Source organism: Phyllostomus discolor, chromosome 6 (assembly GCF_004126475.2).
Source record: "Phyllostomus discolor isolate MPI-MPIP mPhyDis1 chromosome 6, mPhyDis1.pri.v3, whole genome shotgun sequence".
Lineage (NCBI taxonomy): Eukaryota > Metazoa > Chordata > Mammalia > Chiroptera > Phyllostomidae > Phyllostomus > Phyllostomus discolor.
The window spans coordinates 168,613,903-168,639,290 of record NC_040908.2 but is presented as its reverse complement, the minus strand read 5'-3'; the positions used below and the strand labels follow the sequence as shown (position 1 = coordinate 168,639,290).

General features: G+C 67.0%; 1 protein-coding gene across 2 annotated transcripts; it reads right to left on the bottom strand.

The window, feature by feature from the left end:
- Positions 1–489: 489 nt before the first annotated feature.
- On the bottom strand, positions 490–23,373 carry CTTN (cortactin). 2 transcript variants are annotated; one of them, XM_028503885.2, is made up of 17 exons: positions 23,277–23,373; positions 19,677–19,762; positions 17,863–17,949; positions 17,671–17,744; positions 15,588–15,717; positions 13,413–13,523; positions 12,477–12,531; positions 11,645–11,755; positions 10,236–10,346; positions 9,639–9,749; positions 7,349–7,404; positions 6,871–6,940; positions 5,034–5,182; positions 3,828–3,917; positions 2,695–2,866; positions 2,163–2,234; positions 490–1,758 (listed from the first exon to the last, which is right to left on the bottom strand). In XM_028503885.2, the coding sequence occupies exons 3-17, from the start codon at positions 17,947–17,949 to the stop codon at positions 1,622–1,624; spliced, it is 1,536 nt and encodes a 511-aa protein (XP_028359686.1). In that variant the 5' UTR covers positions 19,677–19,762; positions 23,277–23,373; the 3' UTR covers positions 490–1,621. The 2 variants fall into 2 exon arrangements, with proteins under 2 accessions (XP_028359686.1, XP_035885726.1); XM_036029833.1 differs by lacking the exon at positions 9,639–9,749.
- Positions 23,374–25,388: the final 2,015 nt, after the last annotated feature.

Below are 25,388 nucleotides of genomic sequence, written 5' to 3'. Positions count from 1 at the left end.
CCCCGCTCCTGCTCACACAGGGGCTCTGCTTTGGAGACCTCAGATGGTGGAGAACGGTCCACAGGCCTGGCTCCCAGTTTCCATGGTGATCGGCAGGCCTCTCCTCATGGGCAGCTCAGGCGGAGCTCGGAAATGTTTAGCAAAGCTGCTCCCGCTGTCCCTGGAGGGACTGGGGGACCATGGAGACCACAGGCCCCAAAGGCGTGTGATGCCTGCAGCTATGGTGCAGCCCCCCAAAACGGGGTTCTGAGAACAGCAGCTCAAAGGTGGCCGTGAAACACGGCACTTTCTATTCCGCTGGGGACCCTTGTCCAAAACACCGACACCAGGAGAGTGCGAGCCTCTCGCCGGACACGGACCTGCCTCTCAGGGAGCACAGCCCTCGCCGAGGCCGCTTTGCTCGGCCAGAGCTGACGGACGGCCGCCCGCCGGGGCACCACCGCCCTCCACCTCGGACGAGGGGAGGGACACCACAGTGAACCAGCAGCGAGTGGATCAAAAAAAGTTTATTTTGAGTGTTTAATTTAAAAAAATCATCCCTATGAGGTGAGCTACAGAAATCCAGGTACAATAATTGCATATAAACCCGACCTAACGGTGAAGCAGATGCTGCGGGAACGCCCCGAGGAAGGGGGCCTCGCCGCCAGCCCCGACGCCCGGGCCCCGGGCTGCTCCCCGCGCGGGGTCCACGGCGCTGCCACGCAGGGCGGCCTGGGTCAGGGCACCGTCTGTTCACGTCTGATTTTTAGTCACGTCATTCCATCGAATTTTATTGTCATGTAAGTCGATACTTTGGCAAAAGACCACGACACCCCCTTCCGGGGAGACCGCGCCCAGCGGTTGGGAGAGAAGGCACGGCGCCCCCGCGGCGAAGGGGCCGCTTCCCGCACAACACACTCGCGTCTGAGTGGTCAGCCGAGCACAGGCCTTCCAACGCCGGGGTGGGGGTGTCCAGGGGGCCCGGGGCCAGAGCCTCAGGAGGGCAGAGTTTCAGGGGGAACCGGCAGTGCACCTCGGGGACAGGCGGGGGGGACTCAGCAACCCTCCTGGGGCCGGCACTCTGGGAGGCGAGGGACCCGGGGCGCAATGGGGAGACACAGGACAGAGACCAGGGTCCTCAGCAAACCCCAGCCCTGGGGGGTTTCACGCGCGGGAGGCTTTCTAGCTATGTTCAAGCTCGCGTGCTTTCCAGCAACGTCCCTCAGTTCTGACTTCCCACCAGGACCCTCCCTCGAGAGGGACGCCTTCCCGGGGACAGGGACTCCTGCCTGGGACCCCCGGGCATCGTCGGAGCAGCAGGCGGCACGAGGACAGGTCTCGGGTTCGTCCTGGAGCCTCGCCCGCTGATCGTGGGGGTGAGGACTCCATGTGCTCGGAGGAGCTACAGGCCCCTGACGCAGCTCCGGGCGACGGCCCATGTGGCAAAACGAGCCAACACCTCAAATGTGTGCAACCATTCCCCCGGCCTGCCCCAGGAGCACGGTCACGGCACACCAGCGAGTTCTGCGGCGCGAGCATCTTCGAAAGCATCGGCGGGAGCATTGAACAGGGAAGCGGCAGGGACCCTGACCCCGTGCACCGAGGGGGGGGGGCACCGCCGCGGGGAGCGCGGGCCGGCGCCCTACTGCCGCAGCTCCACGTAGTTGGCCGGGAAGAGCCCGTACCTGCCCTTGCACAGCCCCCGCCACCAGCCGTCGTCGATCATCTCGATGTTGGTGATGACGTCGTCGGGGTCGAAGGAGATCTCGTCGTCGCCCGCTGCGGGAGGGGCGGAGGGCGCAGTGAGGCTCCCGGCTCCCCGGCGGCCCGGGGCCCTCAGGGGGCATGGGTGTCCGGCACCTGCAGCGGCGGACTGCGGAGGGTGCAGGGCAGACCGCAGGTGGCAGGGTGCATGCGTGTGTGGGCATGTGCGGGCATGTGTGGGCATGTGCGGGCATGCATACACGCACCCACGTGCCCGCCTAGGTGGACACACGGAACTGCTGTTTACTTGAAAACTACTTCAAAGTAGGTTATTTTTAAAAAATGGTATTAAGGCTCCAAAAGTCGGACTCTTTAGAGACGAGGGGCGTGGTGTGGGACCTGGTGGCGAGCCCGCCCCGCGGCGGCCGCTCACCGGCCCCGCCCTGCCCCGCCTGGCCCCGCCCAGCGGCGCCGCTCACCGGCCTGGTAGTCGTAGAGCGCGACGGCCGTGATGCCGGGGTCGTTCTCGTACTCGTCGTAGGCGCCCTCCTCTGCGGGGGCGAGAGAAGGCCTGAGGGGGGCCGAGCCCGCCGGCCCGCAGCACCAGGCGCAGCAGACAGAGCCCGGCTCCCACCCGACACCGCCCGGTGAAGGGGTCTGCCGGCTGTGTGCGTCACGCCCACGTTCCAGCGCCGAGCCCTTTCGGAGGGCGGCGTCATGCGTGCGACGTGAAGGGACGTGGGGGGCAGCGTGCCGGGCACGCGTGAGGCCATCGCTAAAGACCCCAGAAGCGCCGGCTCCGGGGGCCGGGCTCTAAGAGAGGCTCCTGGGCTCCCACTCCACGGGGGCCCCAGCAGAAGCCCCCTCCTTTCCGCCCACCCCTGCCCGGTGCCCCGGGAACCCCCGGGGACCAGGCAGGCCTGTCCTGGGAACAGAGGCCCCTCGCCCCAAGGAGCAGAGCCAGCTCGGAAGGAGACAAGGCACCCCCACCCGGATCCAGGGGCCCCGGACCTCCTTGGTAGTGGCCGGGGGCCTCCGTGCTCTCGTAGACGGCCTCGGGGGCGTAGGCCAGGCCCTGGTGGCTGCCGGCCTCACGGTAGTCGGCGGCCTCCCTGCTGTACACGGGCTCCGGCTCGCTGGTGGGGCCCCTGCTGCTCGGCTCGGCCTTGAACGAGGCGGCGTCCTGAGGAGGGTCAGAGGGGAGTTTCTCACGACCTGTCCCCGTCCCTGACACACTGTCCAGTCCCCGAGGGACAGAGAAACCGGCACAGGACCAGCCGCTCAGAGAGTGGCGTGTGGTGGAGCATGTGGGAGTACGCAAGGCCCCCTCCGCTGGACGGCCGGCTGCGAGGCCACACCCGGCTCGGGAGCTCGGGCCGGCGGCAGAGGGGCGGCCCCCAGGAAGGCCCAGGCCGCTGCCCCCCGCAGCTCTCCCCCAACCCGTCCCCTTCGTGCCCCAGCGAAGTCTAGTTAGTTTGGGTCCCCGCAGCCCCGGGGCCTCCGAGTGATGAGAGAGGACAGGTGTGGGAGCCAGGAGAGTGGCCACGGGGACAGAGCGGATGGTTCGGGGCTTGGCCAGGCTCAGGGCTCGTGGGGACCCATAGTGGGGGGTGGAAAGGCAGCCGTCACTCAGCGATCAGGAGGGTACACGGGGGGGCAGGGGGCCAGGGGCCTGTGACAGCCTGCCCCCGGGACACAGGTGGTGGTGGGCCACCAGGCACCGACGACGGGACCCAGGGGAAAGGGCAGGAACGTTGCCTGGAGAACTGGGCGCTGAGGAGGAGCCGGGGGGTGGGGGTAGGGGAGGAGAGCCGGAGGGGCCGGGGAACAAGGCCATGCGTAAGACTGGCAGCTGGTGCGGGGGCTCGGACTCCGCAGGGCAGTCCGGTTGGGGCCACAGCAGCACGGAGCAAGGGGGATGGCGGGCAGCAGGCTGGGTGAGGAGGAGGCCCCGTCCAGCAAGGGCAGAGTTCGTGGAGGACACAGGCTGGACGTGCACCCGGGGGGCCAGCCCTGGGGAGGGCTCCTGTCCAGGCCACCCCCTCTGTATGGACACCTGCAGAGCGGGAGCGGCCCCTCTCTATCCATAGCTGGGGAGGGTGTCCCTGGGGAGCCAGAGGCTCCTCCTCAAACTGACCACCAACCTCGTAGATGGGGCTGGACGGCGGCCTCTCCGGAGCCGGCTGCGGGGTCGGGGATGCCGGCGGACTTTGCTTCTGGGCTCTGGCTTGCTCCTGCAACCGAAGGCAGGAGCGATCAGAACACCCCCGTCACCCCCAGACACCTGTGAGCATTCCAGGGGGCTGCACCCGGCCTCATGCACACTCCCCGCCAGAGGACGAGCAGAAAAGGGCTGGCCCCAGCCCCGGGTGATTCCCGAAGCCCATGCATCCGGCGGCAGCAGCCATGCCGTCGGGCAGGCCTCCCCAGGGAGGAGCCCGGGGCACCAGCCCTCCTGCTGCCCCCACGCAGGCCTGGTCTGCACGGTGCGCAGGCAGGAAGGTCACAGTGCCGTCGGCCAACATCCCCCGGTGCAGGGGGCGCAGGCGGCGAGACGGGGACTTGCAGCCGGCGGGCTGAGACGGGGCAGGGGGGCGGGACCGTCAAAGGGGTGAGCACACAAGAGGGACATGGGTCTCTGAGGGCCAGAGGGCGGGCAGGCCAGGGTGGACAGAGGGGTGGCCCCCCCCAAGATGTCAGTCCCGTGACTCCGACCTCCTGTGGCAAAGGCGGATGCCGAGGAGGTGGGGGTCGGAGGGGAGGCCCTGCTGGGCCACAGGTGGGGCCACACAGGACCTCACAGGAGGCAGCGGGCGGACGACAGACACAGGAGGACGGGACAAGGGAGCCGAGGCCGGGAAAGCCGGGGGGGGGGGGGGGGGGCTGGAAAAAGCCAGGGGGCAGGCAGAGTCAAGCGTTGGGCCCGGCTGTGGGGTCTGAGCAGAGGGACCCCGGCTGGGGGGCTTCTGCCCCCCACCTGACCGAGGGAGGGGGTGACAGAGCTGTGCTCTTCGCAGGGGCCCGGCCGGGTGCAGGCCGCCACAATGGCCCGCACAGCACCCCTCGGCCCATGGGGCAGAGGGCGCTCCTCCTCCGGGGGACCGCCCCACGGGGACCCGGTCCACACATGCCTGTGCCCAGGCCTTCCCCCCCCCAGAGCCCCGCCCCACTGACTGGCAGTGTGCGGGGGCTGAGACACACCCCAGGGGAGGGGAGACGAGGGGCAGCAGGGCTGGACACAGAGAGAGCACCCCCGGAGGGGGAGCAGGGGAACCTCAAAGGAAGCGGCGGGAGAGCAGCGGCTGGCAGCCTCTTTCTCCCCACGGCCCGGCCCGCGCCCTCTCACCCACCTCCAGCCGCCTCCGCGCCTCCTCCTGCTCCTGCCGCTCCTGGGCCATCCGCTGGGCCCGCTCCGCCTCCGCCCTCCGCCTGTCCTCCTGCGCCTTCTCCTTCGCCAGGTTTTCGAAGTTGGCTCTGATGTTGCTGGTCTTGCTGTTGGCTACGGGTGGGGGTGGGGGGAGGGTGTTCCCTGGACGTCAGACACCACTGTCCTCCAGAGGGGACCCAAGTCCCACACAGGGCGACCAATCAACCCCGCGGAACCAGGCAGCCCCAAACCACCCGAGAGCTGTCTCCGCAGCTGCCAGCTCGGCCCCCCACGCGAACCAGCCGGCGCCTTTGTGCCCACCGCACAGCCGGACAGACAGGCGCCACGAGCCCGGCCTTGGGCGTGTCTCCTCTTCCAAACCGAACCTCAACTCACTGCCTCCTTTCCCACACACTCTCGGGGAAAGACCCCGAGTCCCTGAGGGACGATCCCTGGGGGTGCATCTCCCCATGTAGGGTGACGGGGTGGCGGGCGCACACAGCGCGGCTGCACGGGGAGGCTCGGGGCGTCTCCCTGAGCAGACGTGCGTGGGACTCTGAGCGGTGAAGGGACCGACACGGGCACCTTTGGGGCGTGGTGGGCACTTCCTCCCAACGAACTTCCTCGGAGTCGAGAAAACCAGCATCTGCTGCCGACAGGCAACACCAGGGCGCTGGAATCCAGCGCCCGCAGCCGGGAGCACGGCCGTTTCCCGGTGTGGCTGCGGGGCCACGGCCACGCCGACGGCGGTGTGAGCAAACGCAGTTTTTCGGGCACCGCGTGGCCCCGTGAACTTCAACACTGGGGGCTCAGCATGGCCCAGTGACGCAGCACCTTCCCAGCGACAGCGCGGGTCCCACGCTGTCCCACACAGGGGGGCGGGGGGGCACCTTCAGAACACCTCCAGGGCCCTGTCTGTGGGCGCCAGGGGAGGGGCCCACAGAGGTGCTGGCTGCACCCTCCCTTCCAGGCGCCCGCCTGGGGGAGCCCAGGCCGCCCCCCACCAGACAACGGCCGGAATGCAGCGGTCTCCCTTGAAGGAGGTTTACAAAACGCAGAACAACGGGCCCCCTCCTGCACTCTTTCTTCTGTAGTTACTTTTTATGTAAAAACTACTACTGGTGTGTGAGGGTTGTGAAACAAACTGACGACACGCCCCCCACACACACAGGCTCTCTGGGACCATCCTGCCTGTGTCCGCAGGTCCTGAGACCACCAGGCCCGCGAGCCGCCGGCCGGGGCGCACAGCCAACACCAGGGGGCGCCGTGCTCCCTGGTCTCAGTTCACCACTTTCTACCTGGTGTACCACCTTCCCCGAATAAACGGCACCCTTCGGGGCGCACCCCGGGGGACAGAGCTGTGCGCCCCGAGACCCTGGACTGCAGGACGCCTCCCCCACAGCAGTCTCTGCCGAGGATGGACCGTACGCGTGCCCGGGCTGGGGCCCACATGTGAGGGGAGGCCAGCGTGCCCACCTGCTCGTGCTGGGCAGGTCTCAGCCGCGGCAGCAGGATGGGGACCCGCCCAGAAACTGGCTGCGGCGGCGGCGGGAAGGCCCCCGCAAACGCGCTGCTCACCCCACTCCGCTGCGGAAAGCACCCCCCCCTTGCCCACGCAGAACCCCACCGTCAGGGGCCGCAGCAGGCCGAGTGTGAAACGTGCCCCGAATCTCCACGGATCTTCCACCGGAAGGGGATGGGATCTTTCCGGATGACACGCAGAACAACCACGCTCTCGGCCCGCCCCCAGCCCCCCAGCGCCCCGCCCCCCACCACCACCCTGGGGGCAGCGCGGCCCTGCCCAGCCTGCCGACACTCACCGGCTTCCACGGGCACCGTCTTCTGATAGGCAGAGGACACCTTGGAGACGTCGTCAAAGGTGGAGGCGTTCTACGGAGACGGGAGGGGTGTTCAGGGTGCGCTCCTTGCACCCGGGGTGGGGCCGCCCTGCACCCGGACTCGGCCCGCCCTGGGGCCCCCGGATTCAGGGTCCTGGCACCGGCCCTCAAGTCTGAACGACCCCATGGCGATGGCGGCCCAGCCTCCCACCGCCGGGCCTGCCCATCGGGGACCCCGGTCTGTAACAGGACACGAGGACAGCTCGTGCCTCACAGTGAGGGGCACAGGAGAGGTGACCGTGACACGCCAGACTCGGCCTGGCACCCATGTTAACAGTCCCCCCCCAAGGCAATGGCACCCACCTGACGTGAGCGTCTGCACGTCTGCTAACACGGGGCCTCGCCTGGCGCACTGTGCCGACCCGCCAACGGCCAACAGGAGCTGGACTGGGACACTCACCTTGTCCATGCGGTCCTTCTGCACGCCGTACTTCCCGCCGAAGCCTCTGGAGTAGTCTGCAGGGGCACGACACAGCATTTACTCTCGGGGCGAGGACGGCACGGGGCTACGGCAGACCACATGAGCAGGCCCAGGAACAGCCCGAAAGGCACCCGGAGCGGAAAGAAACTAGAGGCACCCAGCCGTGCGGCTCCTCCCCGCGGTGTCCAGGCAGTGGCAGGCAGGAGAGGAGTGAGCATGCTTCCATGTTCTCCAGGGATGGTGGCCAGGGGGACGGTGGCCAAGGGGGCGTGGCTGGGGCCCCGCCAGCGCAGCTCTCAGCTAGCACAGTCTCTCCGCCTGCTGCGCCCGCGGGCCCCAGGGAGGCCCAGCCGCAGGCTCGCTCCCGCGTGTTACAGGGACCCCACAGGGAAACCCTACCAGCCAAGTCCTCCACGTGACAGCCACACCGGCCGGCGGCACCGGTGCCACGCAGAGCCACGGCCACCACCCCAGGGTCGCAGGGTCTGCAAGAGTGCGTCCTCTGTCCCTGCCCGGGACACTGTCGTCACGCGTCCCCGCACCAGGGCTCCCAGCCCCAGTGCCGCCCTGCCACTTGGGACCCAACTTGCTTCCCGGTGCATGCCCAGGCCCCACACCCCATGTCTGCCGCTCGCAGCCCTTAGCATAACTACTGGAGGGGAAATGCGCCCGCCCTTCCGACAGCAGCTGTGCATAGCGGGACAACTCCTGCCTCTGGGTGGCCTGTGTGTGCTCCGCGGGGCCCTGGGCGCGGCTACACAGAGACAGGTCTTCCAGAAACAAAACAGACCAAGATCGAGGACGCCTCCCCCCCTAGGAGCCAGAAGCCACCTCCACAGAGAGTCAGACACCCCACGGAGCACCCTGCCGCAGGCCCTGCTGCCAATGAGGCCAGTGGTCCTCATCGGGGCCCTAAGGCGGCTTCCGCAGGGACTCCCCCAAGTCACGGTCAACAGCAAGGGCTCCAGCAGAAGGTCCTGGGAGACCAGGCAGCCCGGTCCAGGAACCAGCAACATTGTGGGGTTGGGGCCACAGTCACGCTTTACAGAACACGTGCCCCGGAGGCTGCGGTGTGGGAGTGAACGGGGAGGGGGGAGCAGCCTCCTGCAGGCCTGGGGGTGGGGGGGCAGGACCGGGTCCTGGTGGGCTCATGGTCCCACAGGCCGCACAGCAGGGGCTCCACTCCCGGTCGGGGCGTGTGCGGGAGGCAACCAGCTGACGGCTGCCTCTCTGTTTCTGTCCCTCCCTCCCGCTTCCTCTCTCTGTAAAGGAAATTAAAAAAAAAATCCCCAGGCGAGGGTTTAAAAAAATATATAATGAAAAGAAAGCTCTAAAACCCCCGGTGGCCCGACACGCGGCTGCGGTGACCGGGAGGGCTGAGCCCTGAGGTCTGTGTTAGCAGCGCTGCTCTGGAGGGGGCGGGGGGCATGGCCACGGGGGGCAACTGTGCCTCACTGGGACCCGAGCCTGGCCAGTCTCTCCTTGTGATCAAACCCCACAGCACAGGAGCCCCGCTTCTCGGTCTGAACCCCGAATCTGCCTCCGAAACCAGCCTTGTAATCTGACGGCGGGGAGACACCGAGAGGAAGAGCGTGGTCAGAGCCCCATGGGCATGCACACGCCCCAGATGCGGGTCCGAGAGGCCCACGAACCCGCCACCAGGCTGGGCAACTGTCGCTCCTGCGCGCCCAGGGCTCACGGACAAGCCCCGCACCTGGACGCTCCGGCCCGCTCCTGAGGGCGGGCCGGGGGCTGGCTGCAGCGGGGCCACACCGGGCCCAGGGGCTGCTCTAGGGTCCCGCCTGCCCCGCGGGCCGGAGCACACGCCCCTGTGCATGTGGAGAGAGAAACACGTTACACTCAGCCCCACTCCCGACCGGACCGAGGGCTGCGGCCGGGGCCTGTCTGGGGCACGCTGCTGCTTTGCCCGGGGAGGGTTTCCTTCTGACAGAAGACACTCCGGGTGGAGGAAGCGTCTGCCTTCACGACCTGCGGCCCGCTCTGCTGCCGAGAGGTCACAGGCCGGGGACGCTGCGGCCCTGCGGCTGCACCCCAGAATGCCCCGGCCGGGCCTGGCCCCCCGAGCGGGCCTTCCCAGCGCCTGCCCACGGGGAGCAGAGGGGAGACAACCTTCCTCAGAACCGGGAGGCGAAGGGCCCCCACCTTGACAGCGAGGGCGAAACCACACCGCCGCAGAGACTCGGCGAGGACGCAGCATTGCCGACCCCTCGGGGCCACCCCACCCGTGCCGCACCTTCCCGGGACTCACCTTTCTGGGACTCGTGCAGCTGTAGCTTCTCCTGGTGGTCCCAGCCCAGCGCACACTTGTCCTGCCTGTCCGTCTGCACGCCGAACTTGCCCCCGAAGCCCTTCACGTAGTCTGTGGGCACAGCGGGCGGCCATGAGCCGGGGCACGTGGACGGCTCAGGGGGTGCGGAGGACGCCTGTTCTCGGGGCAGCCACCGCACACACTCACCCGAGCGGCCCTGGCCGCCCAGGTGTCTCCTCACACCTGGGGCGGAGTGAACGGGACCTGCGGAGGGCGGTGTCCTGGAAACCGCCCACCCGCGAGTTCAGTCCGTGAGTGGACACAGGCAGGACCCCCAGGAGAATGTCCCAGGCCGGGACACCGCCATGGTGTCGCCTCCTCCAGACACACAGCCCGGAGAGTGGAGATCGGGCCCCCTATTTCACAGCTGCGTCTGGGCACGAGGCTCCACCGCCCAGGGCTGAGCGGGAGACAGACGCCTGCAGACACCTGAGGCGGCCGCTGAGCCCTGGGCCCCGCTCCCACTCCCGCCCGCCCACCCGCTCGGGCGACCACCCGTCACGTCAGTGCCAGGGGACGAGGTAACGTGGAAGCCACCTTTCTGGGACTCGTGCTTCTCCGTTTTGCCTTGATACTCGAAGCCGACGGCGCTTTTATCCACCTTGTCCTTGTCGACGCCGTACTTGCCCCCGAAGCCCCGGGAGTAATCTGGAAGCAGAGAAGCACCGTCCGCACGCCAGCAAGGACAGCGGTGAGCGCGCAGCCTGCGAGACCCCCGTCGCTGGAATGGAACGGAGGTCCACGAGGCTCGACCTCCGTGCAGCGGAAATGGGGAGAGCAGTGACACAGCGGGTTGGTGGCAGCACCCTCCTGCCACCCCCCCAACGACGCTCGGGGTGATCGGGCGCCACAGCGCTCCGTCACCAGGCCTGGCCGGAGCAGTGGGCTCCTGCAGGTCCCCGGGCCTCGCACACGAAGCAGCGAGCAGGGGTGCGGGGTGCCGAGGACGGCTCCCCGCAGCAGCCCCTCCCCATGGCCTTGCACTTCCGCTCCACCCAGAGCCCCGTCCCGTCCTTCCTGGGTCACTGCCCCGCAGAAACACATGGCTGAGCGAGTGGACACACCAGTGGGGAGGACACCAAGATCAAACCCCTTCCGAGGGGGCCAGCGCTGCTGCGCACCCTGAGGCCCAACCGCCCAGCACGCCGGCCCCTGCTCCCTGACCTCCCAGACTCCGCAGGGCCGGTGTGCTGGGCCCACTGGCCGGGAGTGCACAGCCCGTCCCAACACGCAGGGTGTGCCCTGGGCCGTGGAGCACGGGCTCCGGTGCAGACGGTGAAGAGGGCATGGGCAGCGGCTGCCAAGTGAGGGCGGAGACCCCGGGTATACACCAGTTCTATTTTCTTTTTAAAGGAAACCTGGGTTTTTTAGACATGTGGGTGCTCCGTTCCTAAGTGCTAGCACTTATCTTAACACTGTGAATGCGCAGGCCAACGGAACAGAAACAGCCCAGGACCAACAAGCAGGAGCCCCGCCTGGGGGGTGGGGCGGGGAGCCTTGGGCTCCAGGACAGGGGTCCTCGGGAGAGTGACCGCCGACAGGCCTCAGGGCAGCCCAGCACATGGGCCAGCACGCTCAAGTCCACGTCCTGTGACCAGCGAGGCCGTGTCCGGGACCGCGTCCTTTAGAACCACCGCTTGCGCATCTGAGATGCAGGCACAAGGACAGTCGCTGCAGTCGGTCCTCCCCGTCAGAAACCCGGACGCCGCCGGGCCCCATGCTGCAGGAGGCAGGTGGATGGGCCACGGAGCCGGCGCCCCGCGGGCGACCGAGCCACGCAGACCCGAGAGGAGCGAGGATGCAGGAGCGCTCACGCTGCGGCCCCAGGGGGTGCGGCGCCCTGAGGCAGCCCAGGGAGAGGGCCCCCCGGGCGTCTGGGTCCGAGAGTGGGGGCCAAAAGGGGCCACGAGGGGCAGCGCTGCCGCGAGTGGGCGGCCCGGACGGACCTCTCTGGGACTCGTGCTTCTCCGTCGTGCCCTGGTAGTCGAAGCCCACCGCGCTCTTGTCCACGCGGTCGGCCTGCACGCCGTACTTGCCGCCGAAGCCGCTCGAGTAGTCTGGGGAGACAGGGGGCCAAGGACAGGCACGTGCCACTCAGGGGGGGGGCTCGGCCCGGGCACGACCCACCCAGGGCGTGACCCACCCAGAGGCCAAGCGCACCCTGCAAGGCGCACAAGCCGCCCCCTCTGCCACACGAGCGACCCCGGACACCAGGTGGCCAGGCCCTTCTGTCCGAGGACGCCGCTTTCACGCCAGCAGGGGGAGCGCCCCCCTCCCCACCCCGCACCCCACCTGGGAGACAGGCTGTTCCGAGGAAGGACGGCAGGCCCAGAGGGCTGCACCCGGGCCCGTCCCAGAATAGACCCTCCGCCCCCCACGCCCGGAGCACTCGCCCCGGTGCCTGCTGCCCCAGAGGCGGGGAGTCTGCACGGACCCTCAGGGGCTCCGCGGGGGTGACGCTGAGGCCAGCGCGCCCTGACACAGGCCAGCGAGGCCGTGCCCAAGGCTGGGTGCACGTGGGGACAATGCCAAGGATGTGATGGTGCATCTGCCCACAAAGTTGGACAGAAACCATGGTGGGGACCCTGCTCCATGGACCCCCCACTGATGGCAGAGGCCAGGCCTTGCGAGCGGTGTGACGGGGACCACAAACCACAAGGCCCACCATGTGGGCCTCATTGTGCTGAGGACTGCCGCCGTCCGAGAAGAGGCGCCAGGCGCCACGGGACCCCTCACCCCACCCCCTGCCCACAGGGCACCCCTCGGCGGAGGCCCTACCTTTCTGGGAGGCGTGCTTCTCCGTCTTCCCCTGGTACTCGAAGCCCACGGCGGACTGTGAGGACGAGACACGGGGAGACAGCCCGTCTGAACCCACGAGGCCCGGGGAACATTCCGGGACGCGCACCTCAGTGCCCTCCGCACTCCAGCCCCCAGGCCAGGCGCAGGGCTGACCAGCGCCCCAGGCTCCTGCGTCTCGGATCCGCTCCCTCGCGTTGTTCGTCCAGCCCCGCGGGCCAGCGGGCCCGGCCGCACCCCTGCAGCCGCACCCCCGCCGGCCAGTCCCCCCACCCCTGCCCCCTGGGGCCGGGCAGCGCGTTCCCCTCGCGGGTTCCGGCCCCTTGACGCCGCCCGAGAAGGGTCTCTGCCTCCCCAGACAAGCTCTGCTGAGAGCGACGGGGACGCCGACCCGGAGAGCAGGCCCCGTGGGACCGTCTCCCGGACCGCAGCTGAGAAGCAGCCCGGCCAGGATGCACACGGACACCTCGCTCCAAAACCCGGCTCCCGAGTGCCGCCACAGGAGGCCAGGGGTGACGGAGCTGGAGAGCGGGACGGCAGGCTGGGGCCCAGCGGCCAGCACCTGCAGGCCGGTGCAGCACCAGGAGGCCGGCGGCTGCCATGGGGCCCTGCACACGGCTGTCACGGCAGTTCCGTGCGGGGAGGGTGGCGGAGAAGGCGCCCCCAGCACACTCCCAGGCACACCTGAGGTGCCCAGCCTGGCCAGCATGCAGACAGGAAGCCAGGGCTCCCGCAGCCAGCACCGAGGACAGCCCGCACACTGGACCCTCTCCCACCCAGCCCAGCTAGTCAGCTCAGGGCCCCTCCGCAGGGCCTCCAGGGGCTGGCAGACCCACATGCTCACTGGCAGCGGGGCTGATCCACAGGAAGCTGCCCCCCCTGCACCCCCCCATCCCCGGCTCCCAGCGCGTCACTCACCTGGTCCACTCGGTCCACCTGCACACCGAACTTGCCCCCGAACCCGCGGACGGAGTCGACCTGCGAGCAGTGCTTGGACAGCTTCGCCTGGTACTCGTGGCCCACGGCCGACTGCAACGGGAGAAGCGCGGGGCCTCAGACACCCGCCTACTGCCACCACACGGACCCGCCCGGGGCGAGGGCACGGGGGGGCCAGTCCCGGCTGGGCGGGCTCAGGTCTCCTCCGGGAAGAAGCCACGTGAAAACGGTTTTAGAAATGTGGCCAGAGCGACAGCATGCCAGGTGTCCAGCTTTCTGACCAACACCGAGTGTCCCCGACCTCCCCATGACCACAGGGTGGCCGTCACCTAGGGCAGGCGCCCAACGCCCCCAGGTCTAGGACATGGCCCAGACTCGGGACGCAGCCGGCACCGCGGCTCCCGAACACGTGCCCCTGACAGGCCCCCCTGGAGTCTGCCCGCCCCGCGCACCCCAGGGCACAACAGAGACGTCCGGCTTCTCGTCTCCATCCTTTCTGAAGAGAACACAGCACAAGTGACGAGGCCGCGCAGGTTCGGGTTCAAATCTGAGTCGTCTGCACGGGGCAGACAGCGACCCTCCCCCAACATGCACGGGGGCGCAGAGGAGGTGCAGGCCTGCAGTGCCCCCACCGGGTCCATCTTTGGAGGTGACCGCCCAACACCCCCACTCAGGAGGTGAACGCGCCCCGAGCCATCCAGGTGTGGCTACCACGTGGGCAGGAGGAGGCGCATCTAGGCTCCCACAGGCGCCCACTCGGAGCCCTCCCAGTGCCGGGCCTGGCTCAAGGGCAGGACGAGTCGCGGCCCCCAAGAGCCTTTGTGGCAGGACAGCGTGGTGCGGCAGCAGCGGTGGCAGAGGGAGGCCGAGGGCGGCAGGGGGGAGCCCAGGGTGCAGCAGCCACAGGCCCGGGGGCCGGCTCATCGGGAAAGTGTCCTGGACCAGAAAGGCCTGAGCCAGGCGCTGGAGGGGTGCTGTCACCCCAGCGACGGCAGAGGAGCTGGAAGCGACCTCGGTGTGGCTGCTGCCGGCAGCTCCTCCCCACAGACTGTCCCTGTTCCCCCCAACAGGTCGCCATCCCCAAGGACCTGCGGGCCCAGGTTTCTGACACCCTCTCTGGGCCCTGTGAGCCCACAGCCCTGGGGGCACAGGTCCTGCGGGGTGGAGGCTCCGCCCACCGCTCCCTCACGGCCCCAGACACTCGCGTCTCTCTGTCTCTCTCTGTCTGCACCGGCCAAGGCCACCGGGCTCTGCTCTGGGAACCAGACATGACTCCACTCCGGCGTCCCCTGCTGCGGTGTCGAGTCACCTCTGGAGTGACAGTCACCCGAGTGACAGCCACGCTGCCACATGTCCCTGTCTCCTTCCTGCAGCCTGCAGCTCCCCCGATCTCCGGGCTAATTCTGGACACAGTTCCGGGGGCCCCCAGGCCCCGAGTATCTGCTCTGTGGTGACCCAGTGTGGGGACCGTGACGCAGCTCAGACGCTGAATCTGAGCCGCACGCAGGGCCGGGCATGGAATTTCAGAGCAGAACCCGACACCGGCGGACACCGCCCACGGCGGGGCGGTTGGGGGGGGGGGCCACCTGCTGGCTACGGGCAGGCTCTCGGGGCCCCGCTGCAGGTGCCCCCCCGCCCCGGGGAACGGAATGGAGGGAGCTGCCCCACTGAGGAGGGAACCCCGACAGCCTGCTCTGTCCTCTCCCCCGGGGGGACGGCCCCAGCTCCCCACGCCTGGCACTGTCCACGCCGGAACACTCCGCCAGCACCTCCGTCACCGTGAGCACGCACCTGCCTGGCCCATGGCCCCGACCCAGGGCGAGGCGAGTGCTCCCCCAACCCCATGAGGAACAGGTCAGGCTGCCCGTGGGAACGGGGGGGAGGGGCCACCGACACCTGCAGCTGCACGCCTGGCCCCCAGGAGCCACCCCCGTGCGGGTGCCCGCCCCCTCCAGGTCACTGGGCCCCTTGAAGGAGCACCCGACGGCAGGAGCCCGGGATGATCCGGTGAACCAGCGGGTGGGGCTGTTGGCAAACCTCACCCTCAAGGAACCGACTCGAAACCGAACGTGACGAGGGGCTCTGAGGGCCTCTTCTGCCCACCCGGGGGCGGCCGCCTCAGGCCCGGACGCCAGCGCCGCCGCGCTGCCCACTCACCTTGTCCATCCTGTCCTGCTCCACGCCGAACTTGCCCCCATAGCCGTGTGAGGCCTTGGGCCCCGTTTCCAGCTCCTTCTCCTTGAGGGACTGGTGCTCCTGGTAGACGTTCTCCCTCAGCTTGTGGATGCTGCAAGGGAGGGCGCGCGGCGGGGTCAGGGGTCAGACACGTGTGCCCGGGGCTCGGGCTCGGCCCGCCCTGCCCTGCCGTGCTCCCTCGGGGCCCTGCCCGCAGTCCCTGCGCTGCGGCAGCGCCGGGCCACGTGTGAGGCCACCTCAGGGCAACAGCTCTGCCTGCGTGCCGTGTGGCCCTGAGCCCCCACAGGGGGCCGCCCGAAACGCGAACCCTCACTGTTCACAGCACAGGCAGGAGCACCGCTTGCCTCCCTGGCAGCAGCTGAGCGAGGCGACAGCGCTCTGGGAACGGCACCCGAGGCAGAGGGGGCACGGCCAGGCGTCCCTCCTCCCGCAGGGCTCCCAGGATGACGGCCGGGGCCCAGCGACACCCACCGCTCCTCAGGCGGCTCCCACTGCCCACCTCGCCCCGGCCTCCTGCGCACCCGGAGGCGTAGGAAAGGCTTTCGGGACTCGCAGCCCAGAACCCAAAAACCATGCCTCCCCGTCAACACCGGGGGCGGGAGGGGAACCGTCGCAGCTGTCACTGTCAGGAGACCCGAGGGCACAGAGCCACCTCGCTCCGGCCCTTTCTGCCGGGGGGGGGGGGGAGGGAGACGCCACGCCCACACCGTCAACATCCAGACGCCCATCCCACACCACCCACCACCTTCCAAGCAGGAAGGGAGGACACCCTCCTGGAATCCTGGAGGGACCGCAGGGCCCCTCAAGCTGTCCCCCCCTCCGTGGTCTCTCTGAACTCCAGCCAACCCAGGGGCTGCCTGCTCGCTCGTTCTCCGATCCCCCCCCCCAACACGTTTCCCACCACAGGGAACAGAAGCGAGAAAAGGAATGGGGACCAGACCACCCAGGGGTCAGCCTGACCCCACCACTGAGGGCCCAACACGGCAACAGAGCTGAGCCGGCCCCCGGGCGCCAGCATCTCACCAGTCCCCGCCCCTGGACATTCAGAGAGGCTGCGGCACAGGTGCGGGCCCAGCAGTGGGGGCAGGGCAGGATGCCCGCACTGCCGGCCACCACTCCGGTGCGGGTGGCGGGCATTCCCCGGACCAGAACGGCTTCCCGCACTGCCAGGACTGCAGGCCAGGCAGGGCGAGTTCTCCCCCCGCAAACGACCCAGCAGCCCCAGGGGTGCGCTCCGAGCCCGCGCAGCTGGAACGGACATCGGAGCACACTCAGAGGTTCCTGTCCTCTCCGCTCCCTGTCCAGGACACAGACCACCCGGGGCTGGCAGTGTAAGCCGGCACCCAGTCAGGGACGATGACATGCTCCCCAGAGCTCCCGCACTGAGCACCTCTCGAGCACACGGGGCCTGGGACTCAGGGCACGGCATCCAGCGGACGGGAAATGGCAGTGAAATGGCAACACTGCGTACAGCGCGGCAGGGGCAGGGCGTGAGGTGTGAGGTGTTCAGAGACCTCGCCCGTGTCGGGAGCCGGCCCCGCGCGAAGAGCCTGGGCCAGTGTGGGCCTCGGTGACCATGACACGGAGCAGCGGGCTCCCCACAGCTGTGTGTGCACGTGTGTGCATACACACATGCAAGTACACAGTCCCGTCTCGGATTCGCCCACTCCAGACACGGCAGTCACGAGCCGGCTGTGACGGTTCCAGAGGAGCACATACTTCCGTCCGCAGATCAGGTGCCAACGTGAAAACAGCCTCGCCCTGGCCAGTGTGGTGCACTTGGTTGGAGTGCCGTTCCACACACCGGAAGGTCCCCGGTTCGATTCCCGGTCAGGGCCCAGGCCTGGGCTGCCGGCTGGGTCCCCAGGGAGTACATTCGCACGGGAGGCAACCAGACAACGCTCCTCTCGCTCCTCTCTCGCATCAGTGTCTCTCCCCCCCGTTTCTCTCCCCTTCCCCCCTTTCCTCCCCGCCCCCGCCCTGAAGTCAGTAAGCGAGTCTCCGGGTGCGCGCCCCAAAGAATGACAAAGAGAAGGCCCCTTACTCGATGTGCTCCTGGTGCCCGGAGCCCCGCACGGTCTTGGCGCCCCACCGCTGCTCCTTCTCGCTCACGTCATTCTGGAAGAGACGCGGGCCGGCCCCGCAGCCTGGGCGTGAGGCCAGCACCCCAGACCCGCCCGAGCAAGCCCCTGGGGGTCACTCCCAGGGGACAGAGGCGGGGACCCCGGCGACTCACCACGAAGTCGGGGTCGGTCTCCCAGTCGTCAGCACCGCTGTCATCCTGGGTGATGGACACGGTGTGGCCTGCCGAAGCCTTCCACATCTGCCAGGACAGAGAGCAGTGACAGGGTGACGCAGTGACGGGGGGACGAGACCTGGGAGCCCCCACGGGCCGGGCGCATGCTCTGGGCCCTCGGCTCCACAACCCTGAGATGTGCCAGGAGGGCCACGGCCAGAGGGTCCTCGTCACCCCCGGGCTGGACAACAGGGTAGGAACGTGAGGACACACGGGGACGCGGCACTGCAGCCGGCCCTCCGGCCGAGTGGCTTCAGGAAGACCCCAGAGCTGCTCTGGCTGCAGCTCCGGCAAGCAGGTGTCTGCGGAACAGCACAGGCGCCGTGCGTGGGCTCCACACGCCCCGCCCCCACGCAGACCCCTCGGCGCCACGGCGGGGCAGCTTCACGTCAGGCGCGTCTCACCACAATTTCAACAAACGCAAAGGGCACCACTTGCTCTCAGATGCTCTCCTGACCGGGACTCGGACCAGTCGGAACGTACTCCAGGTCCTCCGTGGGTGGGTCGCCCAGCTGCCTGCTCTTCTCCTGCGTCACGCAGCGTGGGAGATGGGCCCCTGCCCGCCCGCCCACCCTCCCCGGCACCTGACCTGTTGGGTTTCAGCTTGAACAGCTGATCCTGTTCACAACCCCAAGGGTGAACTCCACATGCGTGTGAACACAGATTCACTTCCCTCGACAGCCCCAGTCCAGTCTCGCCCGGGCCAGGAAGCGAGGGAGAGGCCAGTTCAGCTCGGTCCCTGGAGCCCCGCCCAGGTGTCTGAAGACAGGACCTGCAGTTCAGGCCCCGGGGGAGCCTCCCTGGGGCTTTTGTGTGGGAAGGAAGGCAGGACAAAAGCCCCTCACAACCCGGAGAGCTGACACTAGCCCCGCCCACTGCACTGGGTCTCAAGCCCAAATTCAAGGTGGCAGCGATCGTGAATCAGGACACTGGTCTCAAATTCCCTGATGGGACTCCTGCCGCCGCCACCGCTGCCACCGCCACCCCCACCACCACCCGGGCCGGAGCCGTCTGCCGCCCATGGGCAGGCCTGAAGACGCCCTCCCCGCCCAGGTCCCTCCAACCTCGTCCCCCTGTGCCGGGGTGTCCCAGAGCCCTGCAGGGGTCTCCCAGAGGCAAGCCGCTCTGACACGAGTTAGAGAGCACACGGACTGAAGTCTCCACTGGGGTGGGGGGCACCCGAGGGTGCCCGTTCACAAGGGAAGGAGCCGCTCCAAGAGCCCAGTGGTGCGCCCACAGGGTCTGCCTCCCCGGGGGGCGTCTGCCCGCCTGCACGCAGGGACGCCGGCTCCTGTGTGTCGTTCCAACCCCTGACTGAGGACACGGGACAAAAGGACTGGAGTCCCTGCAGAGAACGGGGGGACCCCTGCCCCCCCACCAGGCGAAGGTGAAAGCACACGCTTTTGCCTGACGCCTTTCAGGACTCACGGGGAGACCACGGGCAGGGCCGGGCCTGCGCTGCTCTCCCAGGAAGCCAGCCCCACTGGTGGTCAGGGGAGCAGGTCCCCAGGGCCACGCCTCTCACCTGCCACAGAGCAGGGAGACGAGGCCAGAGGGGTTCCCGTCCCCCACCAGGGGGGCTTCCCGCCATTCCCCTCCTCTCCCTAAACCTCAGGCGACACCGGACAGCTGGCCTCATTTCCCACACAAGGGCGTTCTGGAAACAGGTGCTCCCGACCCCCGAGACCCCAGCGGGCCAGGAGCCCACCCGACCGTCCAGGGGCCAGCGCAGGGACTGTTCGCAGCACACGCACCTTTCTTTCCGGCTGAAGACGAGAGGCTGTTTGCAGGGGGTAAACAGAAGTCCGGTGAGGGCTCTCCGGGCACCGGGGCGTTCCGTCTGCAAACAGATTCCGAGAGAAGAGCTCAGGGGGTCCCTGCGGAGAGGTGCTCTGGGCAAACCCGCGGGTGTGGGGGTCCCCCTAGAAGCCCCTGAAACCCTCCCAAACGAGGAGGATTCATACAGGAGTCTCGAAGGAGGTGGAGAAGATCCGGCCGTTACTACCCCAAGAGCTGCGCGCTGCTCAGACACATGGAAAAACCACCGGAAACACGGCGTTTCCGAAGGTCTCCAGCCGGGCGGCGGCGTCTCACCGCGCTCAGAACGCCCGTCTCGGTCGCCAGCACCCACTGGTGTGTGCCGTCACCCCCCGGTTCCCCTGCTCTGTCCACCCGGATGTGGCATTACTAAAACCAGTGACTTCTCCCTGCGGGGGTCCCACGGACATGCTGGGAGAGGCCAAGTGACCTGACGGCCACAGGGACACGGACGAGGGCCGGCTCGGGGAGCGGAGGGGCGTGAGCTGCGTTTCCAAGGCACGGATCTGGTGACGCGGACACGGGGCTGGCTCGGGGAGCGGGTCCGGTTACCGCGTGGAGATCTGAGCTCCGCCGCCCTCAGCAGCTCTCTTGCGGGGCCGCTCACAGCCTCAGCGGCCCGAGCTGCCGGCCAGCACTGAGCAGGCGGGGGAAGCCCCCCTGGTTCCCAGGGGCGAACCGGCCGCCCCGGGGACGGCTCTGCCGGCCTCCCCACGCTCCATTTCCTGCCTGGTTCCTGCAGGGCCTGCGATTCACTCCTTCTTCCCCCCCGGCCCCCTCCAGAAACCCTGGCGTGTGCGTGGGTTGCTCAGTGCGCCCGGGCACCGCGTGAAGCTCCGTGCCGGCTGGGGCCGCCACGGGTAGGCTCACGTCAACAGTAATTCATTACTCTCTCAATATTTAAACTTAAAAATGAAGTCACAAACAATACCTGAAAAATTAAAACCTCGAGTACTTTCTAGATCCAAAGATTATGCCTCCGGGCCCCTACCTCCCACCGTATACAAAAATTCACTCAAAAATGTGCCAAGGACCCAAACGCCTGAGCTAAAACTACACAAAGGCACAGATTCTCATAACCCCGACCCCGGGAGCCGGTCCCAGGAGTGACACCAAAAAGCACCAGCCAGAGGAAGAGCACACTGGGCGGAAGGTAGAACTCGGTGCCCCCGAGGGCACCACCAAGAACGTGGAGACGAGTCACAGGTGGAGGAAACTGTCTCCAAACCGTCGTCGTCCAGAGCGCACGGAGGGTTCCCTCCAGCTCAGTAACCAAAGGACAGGCAACCACCCTTTCCAGTGTCGAACACACATTTCTCGGCAGCCAAACGGCCAGGAAGCTCCCGAGAAGATACTCGGAGTCATCAACCACCGGGAAGCGCCAAGGCAAAACCACCAGGGCCCGCAGCGCACACCCCCAACCCTGGGGGAGCCAGGGTGGTGAGCCTGTGTGTAATGAACAGGCACCCTCGGGCGTGGCTGGTGGGGGTGCAGACTGGAGAAGCCTGGCAGCTCCTCACGTGGTTCAGCGTGGGGGTGCCGGGGGACCCCAGAGGAAGGAAACAGGCGTCCACGTGAAAATGTGCCCAGCGTGCTCACAGCTGCAGTACACACAACAGTCCCGAGGCTGCGTCAGGTCACAGACACAACCCGTGCTCCCTCCGCAGACGCAAAAGGCCACAAGTTCTACGGCCCCTTTCTATGAAACATCCCCAAGGGGAAACCTGTATAGAGGCAGGAAGCAGATTAGCTAGTGTTGGGGGCGGGGGAGGGGGAGCTTCACAGGCTTTCTCTTTGAAGCCATGAAATTAACCTGAAATTGATTGTGGTGATGGTCCCACAACTCTGTGAATGGACTAAAAGCAGTTGAATTGTACCTTTTAAATGGATAAATTATGTGGTATGTAAAACATATCTTGATAAAGTTACAAAAAAAAAACCGTTCCGAAAGAATTCCTCTATCCACCATTAACACGTGTTAATAGCAAACTTTCCCTGCAAATGCTCCCTCCCCCACCCCAGCACAGGTCAAGCCTGCGCAAGTGTGAAGTGACCTTGCCCAGTCCTAGAAACAGAGTGGAAAATGTCCCCTCCAGGGGCATGGGTGCCTTCCCGGGGGAATTAGCTTTCCATTAACCCCGCTGGCGCCAGAGGAGCAGAGAACCCAGAGAAGGCACACAGCCACGCCCTCCCGCTGGGCACTCAGAGGACACCCTCCTGGCCTGCCTCGGGCACGTTCACCCAGTTCACTCCAAGGACCCGCCTGCACCCTGACACCAGACAGGTAAGGCCTGGTGCGGGGGTGGGGGAGCGCAGGGGACAGGGGCAGCTCCTGCTGTCTGGGACCTAGGTTACGGCAACACAGGGGAGGCAGCCCCATCACCCCGCCCTGCTCAACTCTCTCCTCAGCACACTTCCCAGAGTCCAAACCACCAATTATGTTCCCTTAAAAGTGTTCCAAAGATCCGTTCACAACCACAAGTCACGGGGAACTCCGGTTAGTGGGGGATGAACCGCCAAAAGCATCTCTGTGCCCCGGCTCTTGACTCTTCGGTCCTGGAATCACCTTCAGGGCCCCTCCTGGCTCCTGGAATATCTGGGAATAGTTTCCTCACCAGGGGAGAGGGAACCCGGAATGTCTCCAGGCCTGGGGCGGGTGACTCACCGCGGTCACACAGACACGGGACTACGGGTCCGGGTAGGAGGGGCCCTGGGATCCCACAGCCCTCTCCGGGTCTGGGCTGGGCCGGCTGCCGGGCGGGATCAGGCGGTCAGGACCTGGGCGGTGAACCCTTGGCAAAGCACCGGGGCCCAGGCACTGCTGAGTCCGAGCCCAGACGCAGCGCGGGGAGGGAGCGCCCTTCAGGAAGGCTCCGGAGCTGCGTTCGGAAGATGGAATTCCCCCCGGGAGGCCGACACGTCCACAGGTTCCAGCGGAGGAAGCCCTGGCGCACGGCTTCCCCTCCAGCGGGACCCTCCAGCGGGAGATCAAGCTCCCGCTGGGCTATCCAGGCGATCGAAGGAGGAAAAACAGAAACCCCAAAGCACCTTTCTGATGGGTTCCAGCGCCCAGTGGAGGGGCTGGCCCCGCGGAAGCGCTGCTCTGCCAAGCGCGCCGCCGCGTTCCCAGTGACCTGATTGCCAAGCCTGCGGGCAAGTGCCGCCGTCCCGATCCGAAACCGACCCCCAGCCCCTCCCCCGCGGCCTTCCACCCCCTTCCGCTGAGCCCCCTGGTCCGGGGACCCTCCCCACGACCGCGGACTCCCCGTCCGTAGGGTCCCTTTCCTACCTCAAGGCCAGCCCCACGGATCCCGGACCCCTTTCCCTCGAACCCCGGCCCTTCCCTCCGCCAGCCGCCAGGCGCCCGCCCCCGGCCCGGGAAGCCTCGCCCGCGCTCCCCCCGCGCCCGAAACCGCGAGCGGAAGAGCGGCGAGACCGCGGCGGCCACAGCTTCCTTCCCGTTTCGGGGCCGGCTGCACCCCGGGGGCGAGCAGAGGAACCGGCTCTCCCGCCCGACGGACGCCGCGCTCACGCACCGCCGAGGGGTCGTCCGGCCCGGCTAGTCCGCAGCTGCCACCGCTCCCGCCGCTCCCAAAGCTCCAAAGGCTCCCAGGCGCCGCTCCACTTCCGGTTCCGCGGACAGGGGCGGGGCGGCATCCGGGTCCCGGGGTGGCCCCGCCCCCGCCCCGCACGCCTCGCCCAGCTTCGGACAGGCAGCGGCGGCGGCGGCGGGGAACCTGCGGGGAGCCTGCGTGGCGTGGCGTGGCGTGGCTCGGGGCAGCCTCCCCGCCCCTGCGGCGCGGGCAGCACCCGCCGCGGGCGCCGGCCGAGCTCTGCCCGGTGGGAGCGTGCCCAGCACGCCTGGAAGTGAGGTGCCTCCACGTGCACAGCCGACTTCCGGGGCGCCCACCCTGCGCAGAGAATCCGAGACGAAGCTCCAGATTCATAGCGCAGCGCCCGGTGAGAATGGGGTCACTGTAAGTGCCCTGGGAGCGGCGGACTCACACAGTAATGGCGACCGCCAGTTAGCTGAGGGGGCGAGCGTCTTCATCACCCACCCATCCACCTGTGCATGCACCAGCCACACATCCATCCGTCCATCTCCATTCCTCCAGCCAGCCATCACACCCATCCTGCCTCCATTCGCCCACCATCCCTCCCATCCACTCCTCATCCATCCCTCAGGAGAAGGCCAAATGTGTGTCAGGGAGAGACAGTCAGTACGACGGCCACAGACCTTGCCCTCCCGGCCCTTCCACCTTGCAGGGGACTCAGGTGTGGATCACACAGATTGCATAATTAGGGAACAAGATAAATGCTGTGAGGAAGCCAGAGATGTCATGAGATGCTACCGGGGAGAAGGTGGGACCTGAACTCGTTTGGGAGATCACAGAAGGTGTCTGTGGGCAACTAAATTAACATTTGTGTCACGCTCAGAAGTCGAAACACGAGTGCACGTAGTCAGGAGGGAAGAGTGTTCCAGGCAGGAAGGGTCTTGCTGCAAAGGAAGGTCCGTGTAGCCAAAGTGCGGGGCGCCGGGCCGGGCCAGGCCAGGGCTGGCACTGCACAGCAAGGACTTGCCTTGGTTTTTATTATTGAGGAAATGGGGCCCTGGCTGGTGTGGCCCAGTGGACCGAGTGCCGCCAGGCTCTGAACCGAAAGGTCGCCGGTTGGATTCCAAATCAGGGAAGTCGGAGCACAGGCCTGGGTTGCAGGCCAGGTCCTCAGTGCGGGGCGTGTGTGACCAGCAACTGGCCGCTGTGTGTCTCACACATCGATGATTCCCCCCCTCTCTTCCTCCCTCCCTTCCCCTCTCTCTAAAAATAAATAAATAAAATATTTTTAAAAATAAAAAGAAGTGGGAAGTCCTTGGAGGAAGTTAAACAGAGGAGAGACACTGTAACGTGGCAGTGTTCAACCACGGTGCCCTGGGGATTTCTGAAATGTGCCACACCTGACCACTCAGTCAGGGGCACTGAGCTCTTTTCCCTTAGGCTGTCAAATAAAAAACCAACAACAGCCAACACAACAAGAGCCGCCCCGTGTGAATGACTCAAAACCACACCTATTTTTTGCTTAGATTGGCAAAAAAAAACCAGAATGTATTTTTTGGTATGCCGCAGAATTTTAGCAAATAGTTCCTGTGTGCCCGCAGATGGAAAAGGTTGAGAATCGCTGCCGTACAGTGTGTGTTGTAAAGAGAGCCCCCTGGCGGCTGTGCGGAGAATGGCCGCGAACAGGGCCCCGAGGAGCCTGGGACGAACTGAACTGGCAAACAGGTGGTAGCAGGTAAGATGGAGAGAGGCTTGTGGACACAAGGCCTTTAGACAGTTAAGTGGTTGCACTTCAGAATGGACTGGGGCCCTGGCTGGGCAGCTTAGGTGGTTGGAGCGTTGTCCTGGTACGCCAAGGTTGTAGGTTCCATCCCGGTCAGGGCACCTGCAAGACTCAACCAGTGAAGGCATCTGCAGTAAGTGGAACATCAAATCAGTGTCTCTCTCTCTACCTGCCTTCCTCTCTCTCTCTAAAAATCAATCAATAAAACAATTTTTTAGCCCTGGCTGGTGTGGCTCAGTGGATTGAGTGCTGGCCTGCAGACCAAAGGGTCGACGGTTTGATTCCCAGTCAGGGCACAGGCCTGAGTTGCA